The sequence below is a fragment of the Populus trichocarpa genome, chromosome 2 (assembly GCF_000002775.5).
Source record: "Populus trichocarpa isolate Nisqually-1 chromosome 2, P.trichocarpa_v4.1, whole genome shotgun sequence".
NCBI lineage: Eukaryota > Viridiplantae > Streptophyta > Magnoliopsida > Malpighiales > Salicaceae > Populus > Populus trichocarpa.
In genome coordinates, this window is record NC_037286.2 from 23,789,399 (window position 1) to 23,814,766 (window position 25,368).

At 31.3% G+C, this 25,368-nt stretch overlaps 2 protein-coding genes across 4 annotated transcripts; one reads left to right on the top strand and one right to left on the bottom strand.

The window, feature by feature from the left end:
- Positions 1–3,976: 3,976 nt before the first annotated feature.
- LOC7471169 (serine/threonine-protein kinase MHK) lies at positions 3,977–11,476 on the top strand. 3 transcript variants are annotated; one of them, XM_024595643.2, is made up of 18 exons: positions 3,977–4,211; positions 5,074–5,457; positions 5,548–5,626; positions 6,165–6,233; positions 6,324–6,413; positions 6,747–6,885; positions 7,009–7,111; positions 7,236–7,288; positions 7,864–7,930; positions 8,547–8,655; positions 8,763–8,828; positions 8,954–9,022; positions 9,105–9,165; positions 9,270–9,374; positions 10,114–10,148; positions 10,259–10,304; positions 10,778–10,853; positions 11,077–11,476. In XM_024595643.2, exons 2-18 carry the CDS (start codon positions 5,450–5,452, stop codon positions 11,204–11,206), a joined length of 1,305 nt encoding a protein of 434 aa, XP_024451411.1. In that variant the 5' UTR covers positions 3,977–4,211; positions 5,074–5,449; the 3' UTR covers positions 11,207–11,476. The 3 variants fall into 3 exon arrangements, with proteins under 3 accessions (XP_024451411.1, XP_024451410.1, XP_024451412.1); XM_024595642.2 differs by having other exon boundaries at positions 3,982–4,211; positions 10,096–10,148; XM_024595644.2 differs by lacking the exon at positions 9,270–9,374 and having other exon boundaries at positions 3,982–4,211.
- A 6,496-nt stretch (positions 11,477–17,972) lies between these two features.
- Positions 17,973–20,699, bottom strand: LOC7471170 (UV-B-induced protein At3g17800, chloroplastic). Its single transcript, XM_002303032.4, has 2 exons — positions 20,116–20,699; positions 17,973–19,056 (listed from the first exon to the last, which is right to left on the bottom strand). Exons 1-2 carry the CDS (start codon positions 20,532–20,534, stop codon positions 18,252–18,254), a joined length of 1,224 nt encoding a protein of 407 aa, XP_002303068.2. The 5' UTR covers positions 20,535–20,699; the 3' UTR covers positions 17,973–18,251.
- Positions 20,700–25,368: the final 4,669 nt, after the last annotated feature.

A 25,368-nucleotide genomic window follows, 5' to 3' on the forward strand; every position in this document is an offset into this window, starting at 1 on the left:
TAATTATATATAAAAAAAGATCACAGTGGATTGATGCACAATAAATCGGATCTCCAGTTACCAAGAAAGTAAACGAAGCATGGTTACAAGACACAATTCGAGATTTGAGTCACGAATTAACAAGTAGATATGTAAATTCACGAGTCAACTCACGTTATGATTGTTTTTAAAAATTAATGAAACTGATATCGTTGTACATTAAAAAAAAAAAAATGAAATTGTTTAAGTACAAAAACCAGTTCAAAATAAAACCTCCTAGCCTAGGTTTTAAATTGATAGGTCATTAAATTAAATCACCAAGTCTAACCTGTTTTATAACACTAAAATTAATTGTTTAAAAGTTAAAATTATAATTTATAAATCTAATCCAATAATCAACTTGAAATAAGACTTGAGTCACGGGTTAAGAATGTTAACCTATAAAAAAATTATTAAAAAAATGAATCAAAACAATATTGTTTTAACCAATTTTTTTTCTCAAAAAAACAAGTCAATAAGTTTTTTATTTGATTTTAAATGGGTCGATCAAATCATTAATAAATTTTTTATTTGGTTTTAAATGGGTCGATTAGGTCATTGATCAACCCAATTTTTTTACTAGGTAAATTCTCTCTCTTTTTTTTCTCTAACTTATATCAGTTTAGGTCTCAACTCGACTTGTTAAGTCAATCTAGGTTTTTAATTATAATTAAGAGAGTATTTAGCAACGTGAATGACTGTATGTTTTTTTTAAATGATTGTTTTTATTTAAAATTATTTTTGTTGTTTTTAAATTATTTTGATGAGTTACTATTAAAAATAAATTTTTTAAAAATAAAAAATATATATTATTTTAATATATTTCTAAGTAAAAATTACTTTAAAAAATAATTAATATTACAATATTAAACACTAACTAAAATCCATGTACACAATAAAGCCTTATAGTCCTTGCTTTTTATTATTAAAAAAATAAAAAATATTAATTTTATACTTTTAAATGATCAAATAAATAAATTAACATGGTAAAATACCTTCTGCAAAATTCATCCTTTCCAATTTAAAAAAAAAAAGAAAAAGAGAAGATAAATGAGAGATCATCCAACTTTTTAGAGCATATTTGAAATACAATGCAAATTATATTTTTTAAAATTTTAATTTTTTTTTAATATTTTTAAATTATTTTAATATGATAATATTAAAAATAATTTTTAAAAAATAAAAAAATATTATTTTAATATATTTTTAAGTTAAAAATACTTTATATTCCAAGTTTTAAACAGTTGTTAGTATGCTTCAAAAACACGTTTCACTCTTGTACCTGAAATTACCAAAATATTTCCATCTCCCTTGGTAGCCAAGACAACTCCCCAAACGAACCGGCTTCCGGTCCAGACTCGCGTCGTACCCCACCTTAACGCCATAAAACCGAGGGCGCATCAAATATCTTGAATGACCAAAATAACCCACGTCACCCCATTCTAGAAACGCCAAATCCATCCCGACGAGTAAATTATATTTTAGTCCATTTATGTTTATAAAATAAATAAAATAGTCTTTTTAGTTTTAAAAATTAATTAATTGGTCATTTGATAAATGTCGACTATGCCTATTTTGATATTTCTCTGTTCTTGAATTTTTTTTCTCGTTATTCCTTTTATATTATTTACTTTTTTTAAAATAAAAAATATTATTTAATAGAAAATAGACAAAGCTCTTCCATTGCATATGAAGCTAGACGCAACCCTTGGAATAAAGGTTTTGTCATCATTATATATATATAAAAATTTATTATTATTTTACTGTAGATTATGCATAATGCAATCCACGGTAAAACGATTATGAATCCTTTAAAGACAAATAAAATACACACTTTTAGATAGAATTGTATTTAAACATATTTATTGCACAGTGTAATGACTCCTATGCTCTTGAAAAAAAAACAACACGGCTAATGTTTGAAGGGCGTTTTCACATTTTTTATATGGTGTAGTTATCGTACAACCCCTAGGGTCAAATTTTTTTTGCCTAAAATCAAGGGGTATTGTAGGTTTTTAACCTCAGTTTTCTTGGAATTATCCAATGGGGTTAGGGGTGTTCTAGTCTTTCTATAATTAAAAAATATATTTAGTGTGTGTAAAGCAAGCGTCAGCAAATGGGAGCCGCCTACGCCATTTGAAAGACGTGTGTGACACCTTTTGATAGCTTTCGGGGTGACATCCAAAGCATCGTGTCACCCTCTTCACAGTGAGTTGATACATGCTGACCTTCATGGCATGGATGGGATCCAATGACTATTTTTCTCCTCCCACTTTTTTATATCTCCTTCACCTCAAAAGGTGTGCTAGCTTTGCAAAGTGGTCCTCGATTATTTAATTATATCAAATTTGATTTATTTGTTTTTCAATTTCATTAATTGACATTTGCTTTTTTATGTCTTTTTATTAAATTTGACCCGTATTCTTTTGATTATTGTTTATCTTGCTTTTAATCTTTTTTTATTGGATTTTATTTTTTGATTTAATCCCTAATCATTTGATTTTAATTCTTTTTTTTTGTTGAATTTGATTCTCATTCTTATGATTGCAATTCCTTTTATTTTGAGTTACCTTCTAGATTATTTATTTTGTTTTTGCAATTTCATCCCTTATTGTTTAATTTCATTGAATTCTCATATCATATTTGGAGTCTATTTTTTTTATCATACTTTTAGAACCCGATCCGTGAGTCAACCTCAATCATGTTCTAGGTCACAGTTTGGGTCAAATAACCGAGGTTACCGGGGCCAGTTGGATCTTTTATCGTGCAATAAGTAAAAAAGATATTATTTTGAAAAAAAATAATGATAAAAAAAATCAATAGATGTTGACATGATTTTTTTCCTAACTAATCCCTTGATTTTTTATTTAGCTAAGAGGTAAATTTGGTATTATTTTGATAAAAAAATAATGGAGAAAGAATTCAATTATGATCCTATTTTTTTAATGGTCTTTATTTATTTTGGATCTTTTTTTAGATTTCTTTTTATGTTTCATCCATTTCCATTTGATTCTTGTTTTGTTTTTATATTAAATATGATATTTATTCTTTTGATTGTTGCTCTTTTATCCTTTTTTTATTTTTTATATCAATTTTACCTTTCAATATTTTTTTTAATTTTTTTTCATATTTAGTTATTGGTTTTTTAATTTTTATTTTTCTTATCTTTTTTTGATTGTTTTATCTTTCAATTTTGTCCATTGGTATTTTATTTTATTTGTTTTTTTTATCAAATTTTGATTATCATTTTTTTAATTGCTATTTTTTTATTCTATTTTTCGATCAAGTCCCTCATTATTTTCTTTTATTATTTTTTATATCAAATTTGGTTCTTGTTATTTTGATTATTATTTATTTTATTTTTTGATGGTTAAGAATTTTATTTATGATATGCTTTTGATAATTTGTATAGTCATCTTGCTCTCATGACCAAAGTTGCTGGTTTAAAAGATTAGTTAGATTTAACTTTGTTTTTTTTTTTTAATTTTTTTAACTTCATCACTTAATATTAGGTTATTGGATCTTGAGCCTTCTATTTCTTTCCCTTTCTTTCATCTGGGGTTATCCCGGATAGCGAGCTAGTCAAGTTAACCCGGGTTCACTCAAGTTATCACCGTTTAGATATTTTTTTTATGTTAGAAAAAAATTGACCTACCCCGTAGCACATCGCGGGCAAAAAAGTCTAGTCATTTACTAAAAATGGACACATATGGACTGGATAATTAATTTCTAAGTTAAGAAGAACTATTCAATTCATTTTGAAAAACTAGAGGGACTAAGTTATAATCTACTCCCGTAAGCACACAAGTCGTTTGAGGGGCCTTTTAGTAAATCAACAAACAAAGAAATAAAACGACCACATCAATTTGGGGACCACACCTTCCCCACCACAACCAAGCAATTTCTTCTTTTCAGTTTTCTCAATTATTCACAAATAAAATAATACCAATCATAAAACAAACATTTAAAATAATTATTCTATTCTATTTTATTATTTCAAAAACTCCCTATTTTTCTTGGTTTCTCCTTCGAAATATCCTCTTCCATCGCTTCTCCAGAATCCAAATCCATCTCCCTCTCTCTAAAAACAATCTCGCTCCTTGTTCCTGCTCTTGCATTAGCGATCCATAACCCTTTTCCCCTTCATTTTAGATCTCCGCTGCCTCTGGTGTTTAACTCTTTGAGCATCCATGGTGATTTTTCTATTATTTTGTGAATTTAGAATTTTTTCCTTTCTGCTTTCAGTTTTATTGAGCTGTAACTTCTGTGAAAGGAAAGAAGTCGTCGTTTAAGTTTCTTTTAAGAAAGAGCAGAGAGTGGATTAAAAAAACTTTAATAAGTGTTTTTTTTTATAAATAATCCAGGCTTGAAAAATAAGAGCTTAAATTAGAGCGCTATATAGTTGAATTCGGCTTGGTTTTCATGATTTTTTAAATTTATTTCTTTTTGTGTGGCGTATGCTACAAGATTCTCTCTCTTTCTTATCTTCTTTTCTGTTACCAGCGATCAAACGGAGATTCATTCTTTTAAGGTGCTAAGCAGTAGATTATTACTACGCTTCTCTGTGTTTTTTTCACTTAATTTTTGTTATTTTTATGGATTTTTTTTTTGCATTTCTTGTTAAATAAAGATTTGAAGAGATTTCACTGATCTTGCCGTCTGTAGATAATCAATTAGTGTGTATAAGTTGGGTTTTTGTAATTTTGAATTTTCTAGTGTGTTTTTTTATTGTTTCAAGATGATCAATTACTTCTTTTTTTTTAATTGTTAGAAATTCAAATTTTGAATTATTGGAAATATTAATTTCCTTTTCGAAATTTATACTCTGTGTTTTAATGATTTTTTTTTTTGGTATTTGTTGCCTAATTAGGGTGATTTAGGTTGATTTCGTCATTTTAGAATATAAACCCTACGCAACAAATGAATGCTTAAAAGCTTTAGATCGATAACGTCTCCATTTTTATTTTTCTTTTATTTTTATCTCATATTTTTATATGAAATTCTTCTTAGTTCTGTTTTTATTTTTAATCAATTTATTTATTTATTTATTTGCAGCTGAGCCCTATTTTTTGACGAAGGAGCATGGTTAGCTAGTAAATTACAATAAATGGCTTGAAATCCAAACTTGAGAATGCTTCGCTAGTAAAGGTTTTAGTGGAGGAGAGATTGGTTAATCTTAGATGATACAAGCTGATCGCAGCTTGTAGAAGCTGCCCTTAAGCATGTTGATGATAACTTGGCTGATATTTAATCACCCCTACCATGACATCTGTCTTCCTGTCGATGTTGTATATAACAAGTTACAGTTTAGCAGTAAACCTTGCATTCACGCTAGTAACCAACACTATGTGGAAAGTGTAGAGGCCTCTACCGGGAGGTTCTTGGAAGTCCTTTGACAAATTTTTGATTGTCATCTGCTACAATTCTAACAATGGAAAGGTATATATCCTGTATGTTTGTGTAAGATTTTTATTATTCTTGAGTGACGCAGGGTTTTTCTTGGATAACGTTTTATTATTTTCTTCTCAGGTATAAAATTTTGGAAGAGATTGGTGATGGTACTTGTGGTTGTGTATTTAAGGCCGTCAATATTGAAACATATGAAATTGTAAGGAACTCTTCACATAAGCACGTTTATTTTAGCTGTTATTATAATTCTCAGTGGATTCAATGGTAGTAAAATTGTTTTTATCCAATCTGTTGCACTTTATAAAAGCTACCTATTAAGTTTTATTTTACTATGGCTGAGAGTCAGAGAAATGAGGAGTGCATTAAACTCATGTATAATATAAATCTATAGCTGAGAGGCCTGTTCTTCACCTGACATTGAAATCTTGAGTATTAGAAGTCACAAAGCTAGCTAAAGACGCATGAAATAACAACTATGGTTAAACAATCTGAGATGACATGAAGCTGGAAATTTCAGGTGTTGGGAACTCCTTTCTCACAATTTGAGTTGCATACTGCATTTATAATGCCCTAAGTGGGTTTATTTGGCAAATTGTTGTGTTTAAATTTGTAGCCACACCTGTGAGGCAAAAGAAAAATAAAAGCATCGCTGTTATATTGTTTTTGTAAGAAAGGAGTTCCTTGTGTTTCCTGTTTGATTGTTAAAATTATTGTCACAGTTCTATTTCTGATCTCAGGTTGCTGTGAAGAAAATGAAGAGAAAGTTCTATTTCTGGGAAGACTGCATGAATTTACGAGAAGTAAAGGTATGTTCCTTGGTAATGTTTGTATCATCAAATTGTTTCACATGATAAGTTTGCTCAGTAAACAATCAAGTTTAACATTGTCTTCTGCAGGCCCTCCATAAATTGAATCATCCCAATATTGTAAAGTTGAAAGAAGTTGTCAGGGAAAACAGTGAACTATTTTTCATTTTTGAATACATGGTAAGGAATCTTGTGTTCTGGGTCCATGCTACTTTTTACGCATGACTTATGTCTCTCTTGTTTGAAAACCCCAGTAATACTCTACTAATTCTTAATCCTAATCCAGTATCATCGGCTACGTGAATCATTTTCTTCCAATTTACCTTGTTTAAGGCCATATTTTTCTTGAGATGCAAATCTTCTAGTTCTGATCATCATTTTCCACGCTGTAGACATTATTACTCGTTGTTTTTGCTAGGGTGGGGATTTTATGCTTTGAAACTGAAACTTGAATAAATCAAATAATGACTTCATCAACTAATAATTGCTTGTTTCTGGAATTTTTCCTACAAGGAATACAATCTGTACCAATTAATGAGAGAGAAGCAGAGATCGTTTTCAGAGGAAGAGATACGGAACTTTATGTCTCAGGTGCTTCAAGGACTTGCTCACATGCATAGAAACGGATATTTTCATCGGGATTTGAAACCTGGTAAGACAAGTTGTTTTTCTATTACGAGTGATGTTGATAAATTCATGGTTTAAGATCAATTTTTCTTGGTGGTTAGAGATTTTGACATGGAATATTAATAATTAACAATCATTTCATTTTCAGAGAATGTGCTTGTGACAAAGGATGTTCTTAAAATTGCCGACTTTGGACTGGCTAGAGAAGTTTCGTCAGCACCCCCTTACACTGAATATGTTTCCACACGGTGGTAAGGATTTCTTCCTATCTATTACATGTTAGCGTCTCTGTGTGCATATCTGTGACATTTCTAGAAAACTTTTTTTTCACTAAAAAATAGTACATTTCTCATTTCTTTTTGGTCTGGCTGCCAGGTACCGAGCTCCAGAGGTTTTGTTGCAGTCCTCAACATATACTCCTGCAATTGGTACGCCTTTTCTCTCTCCTCATCCATTCTGAAACTCTTTTCACCTTTATTTTTTAAGTTTGAGCTGTTTTACCCGCAGAAAAAAAGGTTGGGATGGATTATATTGGTCAACCGATCCCTCTTTTCCTTTTTTGCCTATTTGAATCTAACTTGAGAATTACAGATGTTGATATTTATATCAAAATCAGCTTTAGAGAAGTTTTCTTTTGCTGTCAGAAATATTTTAACTAGAACTATCAATAATAGTTCCAATTGTCACTTGCCGAGCGAAGGTGTTTAGTCATTTGCAATCATATCATCAAGACTGTATACTTTATGGCTAATTTCACCAAGGAAGGCTAAGTAGGATGACCATTTCTGGTCCTGAATGTCAGCTCCAGCAGGAACAGTTCAATGTGTTGAAAGTTTTCAACATTATCTATAATACACGAATAAGTTGATGCATGAGTCCTGTGAATAAATTGATGATGCTTAACCTGCAACTCCATTCCATTTTATGCATTGGTTTTCTAGACTGATTTATTGTAGCATTTTCCCCTCATCCATTGATAACTAACCCCTGAAAGTATATACAGATATGTGGGCAGTTGGTGCAATAATAGCTGAGCTTTTCACTCTGTCCCCAATTTTCCCTGGTGAAAGGTGATTCTATGCTCTTTAGTTTCACGCCTTTAGTAAGAAAGATGTGGTTTCATATAATTCTGTTTCTGGTTGTGTTTATTGTTCTACTAGCCACTCCTGACTCTACACGCCCACTCAAGCTGAATTAAGCAAGTGCTATCAGTCTATAGCAAGATGGTTCATTAATATTTTTTTCTTCATGTGTTAGACCCCTAAAATAACTTAGATCTCCCAATTAAACTGGAGTGAGGATACTGATTAACTTGAAGATAAATTAGTACTAATATTCATCTGCTTGTTCTCTCCTTCTCATGCATTGTAAGCTGATAATTACTCTTCTGTTTAGACAGATGGATTTATAATATAAGAAAAGGTTTGGTGGACTATAATCTTATGAAGTAATATATTGTAGAATGCAGGCTTATGTTTTGGACACTTTTTACACGAGGCCATTATCTGGACCACTGGTCGTGGTCTGGCTGAAGTGGAGTCCTGATAGGGAGGATTAGAAGTTACTCCTATTCTTTAGCAATTTTACATGAACATTTATTTTCATTTGATTTGATTTGTTCTGAATTAAAGAAAAACCTGACAAACTAATTGAATTTTCTTTATTAATTGAATTTCCCTTGCACAGTGAAATAGATCAGTTGTACAAGATATGCTGTGTTCTTGGTACCCCAGAGTTGACTGCATTCCCTAAAGCTACAAATGTCTCTCAACTGATGAACCTTAGTTGTGCAGATGTAAGCTAAGCTATTTATGTTTTCCATTCCCCCGTCTTTTATGGTTTGACTTTGTGCTTACGGTTATTGTTATTGTTCAATTTTTTTTAATTATTGTTTGTGGACAGATGTTACCTGCCAACCTATCTGATATCATTCCCAATGCTAGCTTGGAAGCTATTGATTTGATTATGGTGAGTATTGATGTTGATATGACATCATGATGTTTTCATTACCAATTATTTTTGGTTAATCCTGAACTAAACTCTCGTTTTGCTGCATTTTAATTATTTTAATGCTTCATGTTGACTTTCTATAGCAATTGTGTTCGTGGGATCCACTAAAGAGGCCAACTGCTGATCAGTCACTGCAACATCCATTTTTCCATGTAATATGAGCTCTCTCAAGTGTGCTTTCTTCTTTTGCATGAGAATCATTTTTACTAACATGTCCTGGTCCCTCTTGGATAGGTGGGTATGTGGGTTCCTTATCCACTTCGAGATCCTCTTGAGCTGAAGCTAAATAACAAGGGTTAATATTCTCTCTCACCTCTCGATTTTAAATTTAAACAAACCAGTTTGTTTATGTTGTTTATAGGATGTCATGTATCATTTTCTTTTCATGCAATTCAACAGGACCAAAGCCAAATCTTGAGTTAAATCTATGGGATTTTGGTGCTGAACCTGATGACTGTTTTCTTGGATTGACACTCGCTGTAAAGCCCAGTGTTTCAAACTTGGGTAAAAATCAATATACCTCGGCTCTCTTATCATTTTACTAACTGACATCTGATTCCGGAGATTGATAAGCTTAGTGATGGCCTGATAGGGCACCCCAAAATTATCAGTCTGCTATTCACTGCCACTTACCAGACCTGACTTGTGTGGTTAACATAGATATTCAGCATGGACATCTTTAGTGCTGTCATTTTAAGTGCTTAGCAAGGCTCATGCAAAACACTCGCCCCAGTTTCTTGGTTTCAGGAATAAATTCCCCTCTCAAATCATGTGGAAGTAATAATTTAGGTATCATGTGTGCAGTGCTTTACTAATATGATGTCCATGGTTTTCATGGTCTTCCAATATGGTTAATGTTGGAGATAAATCTGAGACAAGGGTCTTTAATGGGAAGGGTATTGCTATGCATAGTATTAAATGGTCAAAGTGAATATAACAAGTCAAGGTATACCTTTCACTGGTGTAGTTGACCCATTTAGCTGTTGTCAAGTGTAATGTCACAGGAATATTGTTGCTAGTATTATACATGTAATAAAGAAACAATATAAACAGTGCCTCGAATGTTAATGAAATTCTTGTTTCTCTGTGTTTCTCTCTTCTCTTTCTCAACCCCCCCTCTCCCTCCCAATTATTCAATTCTTAGCTCTCCAGAGGACCAAACCATTATATTGTTTAGTTATTTTGTATCTTTGTAGGGGACAAACTAATGTATATGTTTAACTAGGAGACTTATTTCATGCAGAGGCAGTCCGGAATGTTCCTCAAGGCATGCGGGAGGTGAGTTAGTACAACGAACTTAAGATGGCTATTTAGCATATGTATAATTATATAAATGACATGGAACTAGTTGCTTTGCCAGCTGAAATTTTGTATAACATGTAATGCAGGATTTTGTGTTTTGCTCTGATTTAAAAGGTCGCCAAGAACAGTCAGGTAATTGTTTGGTTGGACCTTGCAGGTATCATTTAGCACTCTTTTATTTAGTGGAAAATAATTCCTGAAAAACTTATATTGGTAATTTCCGAAGTGTTTAATATCTTGGTGGATATATTACTGTCATACTTGGAGAGATCTTCTGTCTGTTTAATGAGTTCACTGAAACTTCTGCCCTGGAAACCTATTTTGTGGAAACTGTAAACGAACACTGCTTGGTGGAAGATTGAAACTTACATCAAGCACCTTAATGGTGCTTGGAGGCTGCAGGGTTCCCTAGATTTATGTTGATAATATTCTCAGTACGTGCTGGTTGAAGTATATATATTTTGTCCAATGCCAAGTGCAAGTTCCATCAAATGTTTAGGAACTGTAGTCATTGGTTTTTTATGTTGCTGCTTGGTTATATGAGATATTTGCCTCTAACCTTCCAATTTTTCAACTAATCTGTTCCGGTTTAATTTGTGTTCCAGTTTTTTGGTCGCTGCTATCTCCTGATCAAAATGGAATCCACCCTCCAGTTGAATCATCGCTATCATTATCATTTAGGTGAGTTCCTTTCTGTGGTGACACTGAAAAGAGAAGTATCTAACGATGTCCACCAACTCTCATCTGTCTGCATTGCTTTGATACTATTATCTAGTGTTTGTTCTGCTCGGTTGTCTGTATTGCTAGTCTTTTGTTGGCCATCTTCATGCCTAGACTGGTCGATTATATTCATGATAACACGATCTTCTGATCTATTTTTTCTTTCGGTGTGATTCCTTGGTAGTTCGATTCAGCATCCATCGGTTGGAGTTCCACAATCATCTGGGTTCACAATTACATCACTACAGCCTAACTTCTTAGATTGTCCGTTAATGGCCATGTCCTCCCCACTTCAACAAAGTCATTACCTGTGACTGACTTGATTGGTTGGATCAAATAAGAAGGGCGTACAAATAACTGGTAATTTATTTTATTTGATTTTGTAAAGTTTATTTAGCACTACATAGGTTTCATTCTTGCTCGATGCAAAGCAACTGCAGCATTTCATTGGCAGAAAATACAGGCCCTGGGAAAATCAAATCTCCCCGGACCAAAATTGACTCATAGTTCACTTTAATGTACATTTACACAATGGGGCAGACAATTGAAAATTTTAATATTTAAGTATTTGGCCCTTCCAAAAATATCTTATTCTCTCATGACTTTTTATTCATTTTCATGGTGATGGTGTCTTTTCTTTCTTTTTTAAATCCCCACTACTGAAATTCTAATTCTGCCCTACACGATCGATCTCTTTGAAAGTATCAATGATGCAAAACCATTAGCATTAAAGTTTTTTTTTTCCCCTCTTGTTGGGTGAGAGAGAGATTAAGATAGCATTTAGTTACTGGTCTGGGAAAAAAAATAAAAATGGAAAAAATATTTTGAAGATTAATGAATTCATTTTAAAACTGTCGAGCAAATAAATTCTTTGTTTAGCTTAAGTTTTTGTGTTTGCGGTGTAAAAAATGCAGTTAGTTGTTTGGTAATACATCAAATTGCGTTTTATATTATGAGACCCATTAAAAAATTAAGTTTGAAATGTAGTTTTTGTAAAACAGTTTTTATATGTTTTTTTAATTGAGTTTTGTAAAATTTTGTTTGTTTTTGCGTTTTAAAAGTTTTTTTTTTTAATTTAATTTTTTTTTCTTTACTTGAATTTTTTTTTTGTATTTTTAATATTTTAATGAGTTGATATCAAAAATAATTTTTAAAAAATATAAAAAAATTATTTTGATGCATTTCCAAGTAAAAAACACTTTCGAAAAGCAATCACAACTAAATATTTTATGTATATTTTTGCTGTACATAAACCTCAATTACAATTTTTACCAAATAAATATCTAAATTCAACTAATCACATCTAACTATATTTTTTTAAAACTTATTTTTTTTTTAAAATTACAATCATAAAAACTACCTCAAAAACAAACACATTTATTTTTATCTTTTATATATATATATATATATATATATATATATATATATATATATTTTATGGAACACCTACTAAATGTAAACTAATAATCATTTTGGAAGGCTGTAGCTTTTAATTGCGGTGGTTATTATAAAAAATTTGGGTGATACAAGCTTATGATGAAATGCTTATTGTTTTTGGCTTCGAAGTAGCTTTCGAAACAGCTTTAAAAAATGGCCACAAACCACTGGTTCTAAAGGGTTTGTTTTTTAATATGTTTTAAAAGTGTGTTAATGTATTTTAATATGTTAATGTTAAAAATAAAAAAAAAATAAAAAAATTTATGGTGTTTTCAAGAGAAAAATATTTTTTAAAAGTATTTGAATAATAATAAAAAATATTTTTATACTATTGTGTTATCTAGACTCTTCAGGTGTTAAATTACCTTTCCATTTCAGTCTTTTGGCTCGAGTTTTTGTTTGATTCCTACCGTATGCTAACAAGACTGAGGATTATTTTTCTTTCTTTTTGTTAAGAGTAAATTATTCTTTTAGTCCTTACCATAAACACTGATTATCCACATTGCTATCTTCCTTGTTACAAGCCATTAAGGCAAAATTAACCTTCCATGTGGGTGCTTCTAAACACTTCGCCCTGCTATTCTCTCCACCACAAACATTTCTGCTATTTTCGACTTATTATTTTCCCTTCATTACCAGCATGATAACTTTAATGTTTTGAATCTAATTCTTCTTTGCTGTGGATTTTTCTTCGTAAGCCTCATAATTTTCAAATCAATTTATATGGTCACCCATGAAAATGATAAGCAAGAGTCTAAAATCCATGAATTCTGTAAAGAATTCTTATCTTCATGAGCCAATCTCAATAAAATCTGCATCTCTTTCATGACTTTTCTACAGTATTAGATACGTTCTTCTCGCGACAATAATAATATTCCTTATTCCTATGATTTATTATTAGTCTTAAATTCAAGTCAGAGTTTTCTCCATTCAAATTATTCTTTCATGATATATATATAACATGAGCTCCACCTTCATTTTAACTGTACTATTAATAATAATAAAAAATAAGACCGGACCTGATAGTTTTTGAATTTTCTGGATAATTTTGATTTTTTTTATTTTAAAAACCAAAAAAATAATAGAACTGAACTAAACTGAAAAAACCCACACAAAATTAAAAGCTCATGAAAAATAACTTAATTAAAAGATTCATGGATTAAATTGGGTTTATTTGGTTTTTAAAAATATAAAATGTTTAGTTCGGTTATTCAGTTCTATTCGGTTCAAATCTTTTTTTAAAAATTGATTCAATTGGATTTTTTTTTGTCTAAACTGAACCTTTTAAACGAGTGCTGACTCCTTTTTGCAGCCCTTGATGCGTAAGTATAACATGAATCTTCACTTGCTATAAGCTATGAGTATGATTACATTTATCAATCTCAAAACCCATAATTATTTTGTACAAATATACAGTCAATCTTTTTCAAAACTTGGCTATAAAAAATATCGTGCAAAACTCACATAAACAAAACAATAAAACAAAATAAATACATATAAAATTTAATGTGATTCAACAAATATAATATTAATACTATAATAAATTCTTCCAAGAAAATAACCTCTCAATAAATTACCTCACAGTCCAAAACCCCAATACACCGAAGATAGATACTCACAAATATCACTACAAAATAATCCCCACAAATACTTCAAGGACTTCTTTACAACTTCTTGGAAACTTCATGCACTATTGTGCTGCTGCCGTAGCTCTCCTCTCAAAGACGACAATTATGCAGCCACATCACACGCTTTTGCCGCAAAACTTGCTTTTTTTTTTTGTTTTTTAATTTGTTCTCGTCAGTGCAAGACAATACCTTTTTTTTTCTCTCCTTATCTGGGGTGTTTGAGATTACAGTTGTACCATGTTTTTTTTTTAATATTTTTTTAGTTTAAATAAAAAAATTTAATATATTTTTGAATTATTTTGATGTATTTATGTAAAAAATAAATTTTTACAAATAAAAAAATTATTATTTTAATATATTTTTAAATAAAAATAAAAGTGATATTTAGCACACTCCCAAATAGCTACTTAATATCAAATAATACTTGGGTGTAGCAAACAATTACATTTTGGATAATTTTTTTTTAAATGATATATATATTAAATGATATATTTAGCACACTCCAAATAGGATCGATTGGATTTCCTTGAGTTAACTGCATGGCCTCCAAGACCTAGGTCAATTAGTTTTTGGATGACTTGGGAAGCCGGACTAGGTTTTAAAACCAGAAAAGGTCCTTTTCTAGAAGGTAACCTTGACCATTAAAAAATAAAAAAAGAATTAAAGAAAAAGAAAATACCAATTTATAAATTGAAGACTGGGTTGTCCGCGTAAGAAGTCATCCATGAAAAGTATTTTTTACGCTTCGGTTCTCTTGTTTCCTCTGTGTGTCTCCTTTCTTAGGAACCTTCACACTTGACTTTTTCGAGCTTTAGGAATTAACGAGCCCCCTCCAAGATCAACCTTGATCAAGGCGCAATCTTTCGGCAAATGGCGTATACATGACTTGTATATTTTGCTTTTAGATTAAGACGTGACCTTCTTGGAATTATCAGAGCTGCGTCCGTTGGGAGCCAAAAAAAAGTGTAATCGTCTCCTAAATTCTAATGTTTTCGACGGTGATCGTAGGTGCAGGGATGCAATATTCCATCCTTTAGGTCTCCGATGGAAGCCGATTCGATTGGATTATATTTTTATCCCGATTTGATCGTAGCAGAATGTAAAGGTGGATAAGGGTTTTATCCGATCCGGTTTTCAAACTTATTTTATATATTTTTTATAACGTAGTAATTTTTTTTTTTCCAATATGATACATGGTTTTTTATTCTATTATCTCCGATTTTTTTTATAATTTCATGTATATATTTAAAATTTAATTTCTATTTGATAGTTTTATAATTCATGATTGAAGAAGTATTTTTAAAGCTCAAATTTTATTTTATTTTAAATTGATTTTAAAAAAACAAAAATGGATTGGATCATGTATCCTATGGCAGGATGGAGAAATTTCGAAATTTCTCACTCGATCCGATTTGATCCAGTAATTGAAATATAGAGATGGATGATGAATTTAGGTTTTCTGCATTGGAAGAAGGTGGAGCAAAATCAGCTTCAACCCTATGCATGCAAAGAGAATTCAGAAAGAAAAAAAATCATGCGATTTTTAACGGATAATATGCAGGAAAAAAAATTATATAAGCAAATAATTAAGTGGGAAGAACATTAACTCATCGAAAATCATCAATCACATATGATACAAAAATATTTTACAAGCGCGAGAAACTTGAAATTATATGTTATAATTAAGCATTTTTTGTGAAATATCCCACTGCATCCTTGTAATTGCTCCATAAATCTGTCATTATAGTTGAAATCATCTGTCTGAAATCCTCAGCAAGCTGAGATAATGAATTTTCTAATACCCCATCAAGAGAAGCTCTTGTCTTTTCCACCAGACCTCCAAGAGCTGACCCTGTGAGAGCAGCAGAACCTGAAATGCCTTTTATCAGAAGATCAAGAGCAGCAGTGGCTGCAGAACTTATCTCTCCCACAATAAACTGCAAGACATACTCAAAGCATGCCCTGATAGCATCGGCGATCAGTTGTAATCCTCCTTGGACAGCTTGGCCAGGTAATCTGCATCCTTGGATAATCAACACAAGAAGGTAAGCAGTGGCGGAGAAGATTAAGCGAGAAACGAGGCTTGATAATGCAGTGATGGCCAAGAAAATGAACCTGACAAGAAAAAAAACCATGTCTTATTTATTTTTGAGAGACAGGGGAGAAGACTTGGGAAGGAAGTTGGCAAAGACACATCTATGAAGTGTATTATGCTGCAGAGGTATATTTATGGTGTAGAATAATCTTTGATTGAATCAAACTGTGGAACTTTTCAAAACTGAGGTGACGTTGGCTATGGGATTAATTAGTTTATATAGTTGAAACCACAGAATCCCATGTAGATAATTTGTTTTACGTGTGGTGTTATTAATTTTAAGGGGTAGTCGTCGTTGTCTTTACTCTGAATGACTTCTTGGAAACTCAATGGATGATTCTAAGCAACTGATAATGGATGATTCTAAGCAATTGATAGTAATACTCATCGTTCTAAGGCTAGCCTGGCCTGGGATTTTACGACATTCAGTCCAAGGATCAATTCTAATGGATGATTCTGGGAAATTAATGCTAATGCTAATATTTTATAGACCTGACCTGTACTAGGATCTTACAACATTCAGTCTAAGAATCAGGTTATATATTCATCGAGTCAATCTAAAACTAAGACAATTGTTTGGTAAAGTAAAAAACACTATTTATTATTCATGGATGCTACCATGATTTGCGTTTGAAACGCTGTGTTGCTGAAAGCAGAAAAAGACTGCTTCTCCTCTTGCGTGGAGAATGAATCACTCTTCACTGGTCCGGCCGGATCGGGTCTAGTCTAAAATTAAATATATTAAACCGGATCCGATCCAGTAAATTAAAAAAAATTAAATTAAATTATTTATTTTTAGTTGTGTTTTATTTAAAAAACTAGTGTTTAATATTATTCAATGACACTACATAAATTAGACGGAGATCGCTTGATGACGTATCATTTGCAAAATTTGATCGCAATCCTAATTTTGTTCCTGATGATATTATATCTGATGTTGTAAGAAAACTGTAGTTCTTGTCGGATATATTTTATACGTGATGAAATTGTAGATAGTTTAATGGAACAATAAAACATATTAATATATTTTTATTTATTTATTTCATGATGTAATAACATTAGTTAAATCTACAATATTTAAATTAACAACCATCAATATTAATATTTATTTTGTAAAATTATTTTATAACCTCAATTTAAAAAGCATTCTTAACCAAACACATTAAATTACTTTTTGTTCAATCTCAATTTCAATTACAGTTTTAACAAAACATATATAAATACCAAATTAACCTCAACTAAAAGTATTTTTTATAAAACAATTTTTTTCAAATTATAACCATAGTATCAAAGATAAACTAAAATGATATTATTTTAAAAAAAAATTAAAAAAAAATTCTTAAAGTTGATTTGATCATGTCGCATCTGTGCTAACTAGCCTAGTTTAATTAGATTAATCTTCAAAATGATTCGAAATGAAACCCTAGACTAGGCTATAGGTCCATGGGTTCTTGAATGGAGCGGAGCTGCCGGGGCATGACCAGGTTTTAATAACTATGGCGCTATTAGGTAAAATAAATCATAATAAAGAGATCTAGAATTTGTTAATAATCATTGTTACTTGCAGAGCTGAATCTCCAATCCACGCTCACGAGTTCATCAGAGCATGAAATTCTGAGGTTGCAACCATTAGCAGCATAAAAATTTTGGAGCAGACAACGCGCCGGATTCTTCATTGGATTTTGGATTCTGTCTGAGCGCAGCTTCCAGTTATGTAATCCACTCCCATGTGCAACAAGTACACACTACAAGCAAAGCTTTAACCTCAACACAAAACAGAGTAACAACCAAGAACTCGCACTGCAGAGATCATTAGATGTTTAAGCAGCTAACATCCTACAACCGATTCCATTTCAGAAAAGGATTTTGCAGCAAGAGTTATCCATATCCACTGCACCAGAAAGCAAAGAAGAAAAGAAATGGCATGCAAGCATCAAATCTCTGCAACTGCTACTTACAGAACATGCAACAAGAAGTCAAAACTTTGACTCGCTAGTTAAAAAACCAGTCAACCTAGCTTAGCGGAACTGCGTACGAGAAGCCAAAACAGCTCTATACTATATAACTCTATTTCTATGTAGTCTATACAATAAACTGCGGGAACTTGGAAACAAGAGTCAAATGCAGCAATCAAGCTCGTATGTACAAGAAGAGTTTCGCCCAGTAGCCAATCCTCTCTTGAAACTTGCTCCCTCTCCTTTAGTTGTCTTTAAGCTTATATACAGAGTTGACATCTTCTTCTGTGTCCCAAAGAAAACAACCAAAAGCAACTGCCTCCAAAACCAATCTCTTCAAGCTAGAAAACGAGGTCAAGATCACCTCATCATTCTCAAGCACGCCGGTCTTCTCATCTCCAAACAGTGCACAGCTGTGCTTCTCAATCAAATTCACAGCCTCCTTAGATTTCAGTTTTGCACATCTCTGCAGTGTCTCGGAATCAAACCCCATCATGTAGCACTTCAATTTTTCATGTTCTGATTTTGGCCTGTTTAACCTTGTTCCCTGTGACGTCGATTGCTTGTTGCTTATGTGACCAAAAACAAGATTTGTTAATCCATAAGAAGGCAGTGATTCTGGAAACTGAAGGGTGCTCCTATGACCAAGATGAATATCTTGGTGGGGCAGAACCAGACACCATTCCAAATGATGCCTTAAGGAGGCAGACTTGAGGAAATAACCGTATAAAATCGAGGCTGCATACACTCTACCAAGCCGGCACCTTTGGACCTCAGTTGTTGCCCAACTGTCTGCCACACTAGAATTTGCTTTCAAGCCAATAACTGTAGAGACGTGTTCCCTAACCATCTCTAAGACCTCAAAGCTGTGGATGGACTCTAGCTCCCAGTCCTTTGAAGGTCGTATCTCTAGCCTGCCATTGTAGATGCACCTAGAGAGCTTTGGAACCAAAGGGACTCTGATCTCAGAAAATTTGTAAAGAACTAACATATACATGACATCTTCAACGGCAACTTGACACTCATGCTCCTTCAGCTCAGCAATCCTCCTGGCACTCGAAAGTAAGGAAGCACTATTAGGCAGCTGGGTAACTCCATTTGATTCAATCAGGTAATATAGAACATTTATTACTATGGCGATCAAAATGTCCAGATGCAGGACTATCAGGCAACTGGATCATTCGACAGTCATGCATCTGTTTCGTGATCTTTAAGGTAGCAAAAGTGATGCAACAATACCACTAGACTAGTTGGTTTGTAATTTTACAGCAATGATTGCCTAAATGCATGAATCCCATATGGCAAAAAGAAATTCTTTCGACTTATACAAGTGAAGTACCCGTGAATCTGCTGATTGACATGAGGGTAAAAAAATTCACAATTCAGATTCTCAATGTGAAACCTTTAACAAATTTAGGACAGAAGCCAGCCTTGTTCCCTGTTATAGGAAGAAAAATAAGCCTTTACCAAAAGCAACAAATCAAAATCTTCATAGGACAGGTACTGTTGTTCAGACTAGTAACATCACATCATAAATCTCCGGACATTAATAGCCTGGCCCCATTTAAATTTCATGCAAAAAAACAACCCTCAATCCATTTAATTTGTAATTTAATTATTTTATTCTTATACCATTTATTTATTTTATAAAAATCCTGACTTGTCAACTCAATGAATTTGAAAGCCCACCGATTCCTTATATATGAAATTTAATAAGTAAAATTAAAAAACTGAAATCATCAAATCAAGCTAATGTTTAAAACACAATGAGATGTTCTAGCTATCATTGCAATGGTCAACAAATAATGGAATAATTTTGTAAGTGAACCCTTCGTCCTATGTGGAGAGTAAATAGCTTGGGGATTATTGATGGGGAAAGTTTTGTGATGTTACTGTGTTGTCACTACCGAACACAAACTCCAGTTATTACTACCTTAAAAAAATAAATTCTAACATGCCGTATAACCTTGAAAAACATCTAGGTTTCGATTGACGTCTGAGCTGATCGAAGACACAACGTGTCATCGAATATGACAACTAAACACTGTTCTATTTATTTATTTATTGAGAAAAAGGGAAGATTGAGCATCAAGGAATGAATGACTGACCTGTGAAGAGAAGCTTCATCGGAGCCAGAGCTACGAACCATGCGACTCAAAGCACTATCTCTGTCATCCGCCAACAACTTCAACTCATCAGCCACAGCAACATGAAAAAGCTGTTTCTGATTCTGAAACACGCCGCTCAAAAACTTCCCAGCCGCAGACCTCAGTTCCAGCGGGGTGTTCAAGCTGCTGCTGCTACTACTGCTCGGCTCGCAGTGGCTCGACGACCCCGCTCTTGCAACCACAATAACCGCAACACCCCTTGTCGGTTTTCGCTCTACTTTCCGGTTAAGGAAAGCAGTCGATGACTTGAACGTCCAACTGGGGGACGAAATTGAGGGTAACTTTCGGGATTTTACCGCTGACGGTAAAAATCGTAGAGAGAGGGTCTTGTTGCTGGTGGTGTAGAGGCTATAGTCCATTCACAGAGCGTAAAAAAACCCTAGAGAGAGAGAGAGAGAATTAAAAAAAGAAAGTGACGGTAAATAGATAAGGCAGCGAGGGCTTGAGGTTTTTGATAAGTGTTAGTAGATAAAGGGTCGAGTCTTTTCTCGAGAGGCGGTTTGTGATTGGGTGGCGGTCTATTATTGGGCTTAGGAAAATCATGGAAGCGATGATGGCAGCCAAATTCTTAATAGCCAAGTGGAGAGAAAGGATAAGATCCGAGCACTAAATAACAAAAGCTTTAGGTGAGGGGATAAGGTATCAATACTTTTAGTCAATACTCAACTTTACTTGTCGTTTAATGAGTAAATTGTAAGTGAGTGCTGTAGTTTTAAAAAATAATTATATAGGCCAGCTCGAGGAGCGACGGCGACGGCGACGGCGACGGCGACAGGGAAGGATATTACCTTGATTGTACTTTCCATGCTAAAAAAAACTTGGAGTGTAGCGTACTTTCCTCACTGTTTATACGTAACCGGTTTTTTTTATTTTTTTATTTTTTACTTTTTCTCTCTGTTTTTTTTTTACAAATCCATCCTTCATGTCTGCTTGATTCTGAATTTATTTTCGTAAATTATTCCAGATTGATTTTTATTAGATTATTTTAATTTCAAACAAACTGTATAATACTTGACAAGATTTGTATTTGTCTATTTTTATTATTGTATAATTAAGTAAAAAATTAATTTTAAAAAATAAAGTTTATAAACTAAGTAGAGTCCATTACTCGGATTCTGGGTTTGACGGGTTAGACCGTCAAGCTCGGGTCTATCAAATGTGTCATCGTTTTAATATGTATATACACATATAAAAAAAATTATCTTGAATTTTTTTTAAAGTCAAATTATGTTTTTTTATTAATTATTTTAAGACTTGTCAAGTCAACTAAATTATATCAGATAACACTCATATAATTTAATTTCAAACTCTAATTAGAGTAAGTTTAACAACAATACCACATGATTATATGCTATCTAAATAACTTTTTTATATTTAAAAATAAATCTTGAGTGTAAGAATAACTCACCCTATAAGCGAGTCTTAATCAAAAAAATAAAATAATCAATACCTTTAATTTGAAGAATTATATAAATAATTTTTACACACTTAAACTACTTAATAACTTTAAAATCATAGTTATTGAAAAGATGATTAATTCAATATTTTTATCTACAAGCGCCCATCTTTTTCATTTTATTTCATATAAAATATTAAAGCGATAAAAAGTCTTCCTCTCTATCCGTTATTGACTAGTTAATTAGTTTTCAAACCTAAAGAGAGTATCCATTAATTGGATTATCTACTCTAAATTTTGTATGGCATTGATTCCTTTATTATTTTTATGCTAATGTCATCGCCTTGCTCTCTCAAGACTATGAAAAGAATTGTCATTATAAAATATTAATGAGAATGTGATCGTATAATATTTATTCCAAATTAAAGAACGAAACCCATTTTTTTCTATTAATACCATCCTTCTATTTGACCTTTTCATGAAAAATCGTGTGATCGGAGAGAAGCATAATAACAATGAGTTGTAAATGATATAGAATAAAAAAACATCATTTTCCTTAAGAATCTGATTAATTTTTTAATGTAAAAAATATTATGTTTTCTAATAAAAAAATGTATCTAACTTATATAGGGGTTGACCTGGTCAACTTGACAGATCCAAAGATAACCCGAGTAACTATTAAAAATATAGTTTGATTAAAAAAATAAAAATGATATCTTTTTAAAAATATTGAAATGAAAATATAATGGATCAACTCAAATTAACGTGTCAAATTCATGACCCGAATTATGAGATTGAGATAACCTTATAGAAAACAAACCAAAATAAACTATGAAAATCAATTTTCAATCAATCCAATATTGAAGGACAAGATTGAAAAAAAAATCAATAAAAAGAAGACAAAAAAAAATGAGTCAACCTGAGTTAATCTGTCAAAACCGCAACTTGTGTCATGTGATTGAAATAACCTCGTAAAAAGCAAATCAAAACAAATTATGAAGTCTGATTCTCAATCAATTTAACATGGAATGATAAAATTAAAAAAAAAATCAATTTTAAAAATGATCATAGTCAACCTAGGTTAACCATTGACTCAAGTAATGAGATTGAGATAACCTTGTAGAAAGTAAACCAAGAAAATTATAAAGTCTAATTTCAAATCAATCAAATATTAAAGGATGAGATTGAAAAAACAAATCAACTAAAAAAAGAAGCCAAAATCACAGCTCGGCTTATGAGTCCAGGATAAACAAATTCAATATTGAACGATGAAATTAAAAAAAGATAAAAAAAACCACCCAAGTCAATCTGTGTTAACCAGCCAAACTCATGACTAAAGTAATGAGACCAAAAACCCTTATAGAAAGCAAAATGAAAAAAAAAATTATGGAGTCTAATTTCAAATCAACTAAATGTTGAGAGATAAAATTAAGAAAAATATCAACTATAAAAATGACATAAAAAACCTGAGTTAACTCTCCAAATTCGTAATTTAAGTTATACGACCGAGATACGCAAATCTAATATTAAATAATTAAAAAAACTAAATCTTAATTAAAAAAACATTATTCAAGTTAATAATGTTTTGCGAGAAGGGGAGTAGTTAATTGCCCTCCTCTATTAGTTTATGTTAATATTGTAAAAAGGATAGGATATGATTAAATTAAGAGTGAAGGGATTAAATACATCAGTGATCCATTAGTTTTTTTTAGAACATGATTAAAATGATTGCAAGCATAGTTTTAAACTTGACATAGATCAACCTAGAATAAGACTCGAGTTACAGGTAAGGATAATCAATCTATATTAACTCAAAAAAAATTTTTATAAAAATAAAAAATAAAACATCATTCTAATTAAAAAAAAATCAATGACCGAGTTTTATAGGGTGACAGGTCAATTCGGGTTTTTGATCAGGTCAGGCCAAGACAATTCCTTCGTTTTTTTTTTCTCTAACCCTAGCAGGTTTAGGTACTGGGTTATCTTATCAGGCTGATTTGATTTTTACAACTAGCGTTGCAAGCACTGGAAAAAAGGCCAAAAGATATTCAACTTTCATCGAAAGGGCCAAAAAAAAGAGGCAAGGTTTAATCGTGCTGCTGTTGAGTTACAGTGAAATTAATACTAGATCATTGGCTCGTGCTCCATGACGGATCAAATTAATTTTCTAACATAAAAAAAATGTATAGTTTTTGTTAATATTTCTTCTATTAGAAAAAAAAACATATGCAGGTTGATTTGATGTAACCCAGTTAACTTGACATATTTAAAAGAGGATAATTGGTAAAAACCTAGTTTGACTCAAAATAAATAATCATTACGATTTTTTTTATAAATGTCAAAACGACAACATATTGAATCGATTCGGGTCAACTCAAGTTAACTTGCTAATCTACTTGTCGGGTCGTGAGACCATGTTAATCATGTAGAAAGTAAATAAGAAGAAATTATGAATTCTAATATCCAAAAACTCAATGTTGAAGAATGAAATTGAAAAAAAAATCAATTTAAGAAGGATAATTTTTTGAATTTGAATCAACTCGGGTTAACCTGTCAAACTTGTGACCTGCGTTGTGATACTAGATAACTCAATAGAAAGAAAATTAAAATAAATTATGAAGTTCAATTCCCGATAAACCTAATGTTAGAGTATGTAGTTTAATTTGTAATTGAAAAATCGATTAAAAAATGATACAAAAAAACTCGCGATCCGAGTTATAAGATGTGGATAACCTAATAGAAAGTAAACCAAAATAAATCATAAAATCTAATTTCTAATCAACTTAATGTTAAATGATGAATTCGAGAAAAAAATCAATAAAAAAATGAGAAAAAAAACTTGAGGCAATCATGGTAATTAGTTAAACTCGTAATCTAAGTTGTGAGATTGGAATAACCTTATAAAAAGTGAATAAAAAAATTATAAAGTCTAATTCTCAATAAATTTAATATTGAAAGATGTAATTGAAATTGAAAAAACAAAACAAATATAATTTAGAGAAAAAAACATTATTGAAATGAATAATATTTTATAAGGAAGGGTATAATAAAATTCTATTCTCTTTTAGTTTTAGTTTTTTTTTTTTTTGTTAACTATTAATGTTAATTTTTAATAATGATAAAATAGGGTCATCTCGCCCACATCAATAAAATATCTCCCAAGGACCATGAACCTCTAGCTAGTTTTTATACAATTTGCTACATTTTCTGCTAGCATATTCATCCAGTATTCTTGTATATTTGTTCTGACTTGTATTTATAAATCAAATAAAAAGATTCGAAAATTTCTTGTTTTACATAAATTATTTTATTTTCAAATTTAAAAATCAATACCTGTGTTTACAGTTTATAGGCTCCAAGATTTGTAAATCACACAATTTATTTAGTTGAAAATCAACTATGTTTCCAAGCTTAAATAAACTTTATTTGATGATGAAGTTGGGAAATTAAGAGTTAATAACCTATATTGTTATAATAGTTGTTTTTAAAGTATTTTTTATTTGAAAATTTATCAATATAATATTTTTTTAAAAATTATTTTTTATATTAGTATATTAAAACAATCTAAAAATAAAAAAAATATTAATTAAAAACAAAAAAAATCAATTTATCATTATTAAGATTTTTATTGAAATCATACTTAAATTTATTTTTTATATTAGTATATTAAAAAAATCTAAAAATTGATTTGATTTCAAAATTTATGAAGATTTGAAATAATTTTTTTCTGTTCTCATTATTTTTTGGTGTTTATGATTTGCTAAGTCCGGTGTTGGTTTTGGATTAATTGCTGTTCT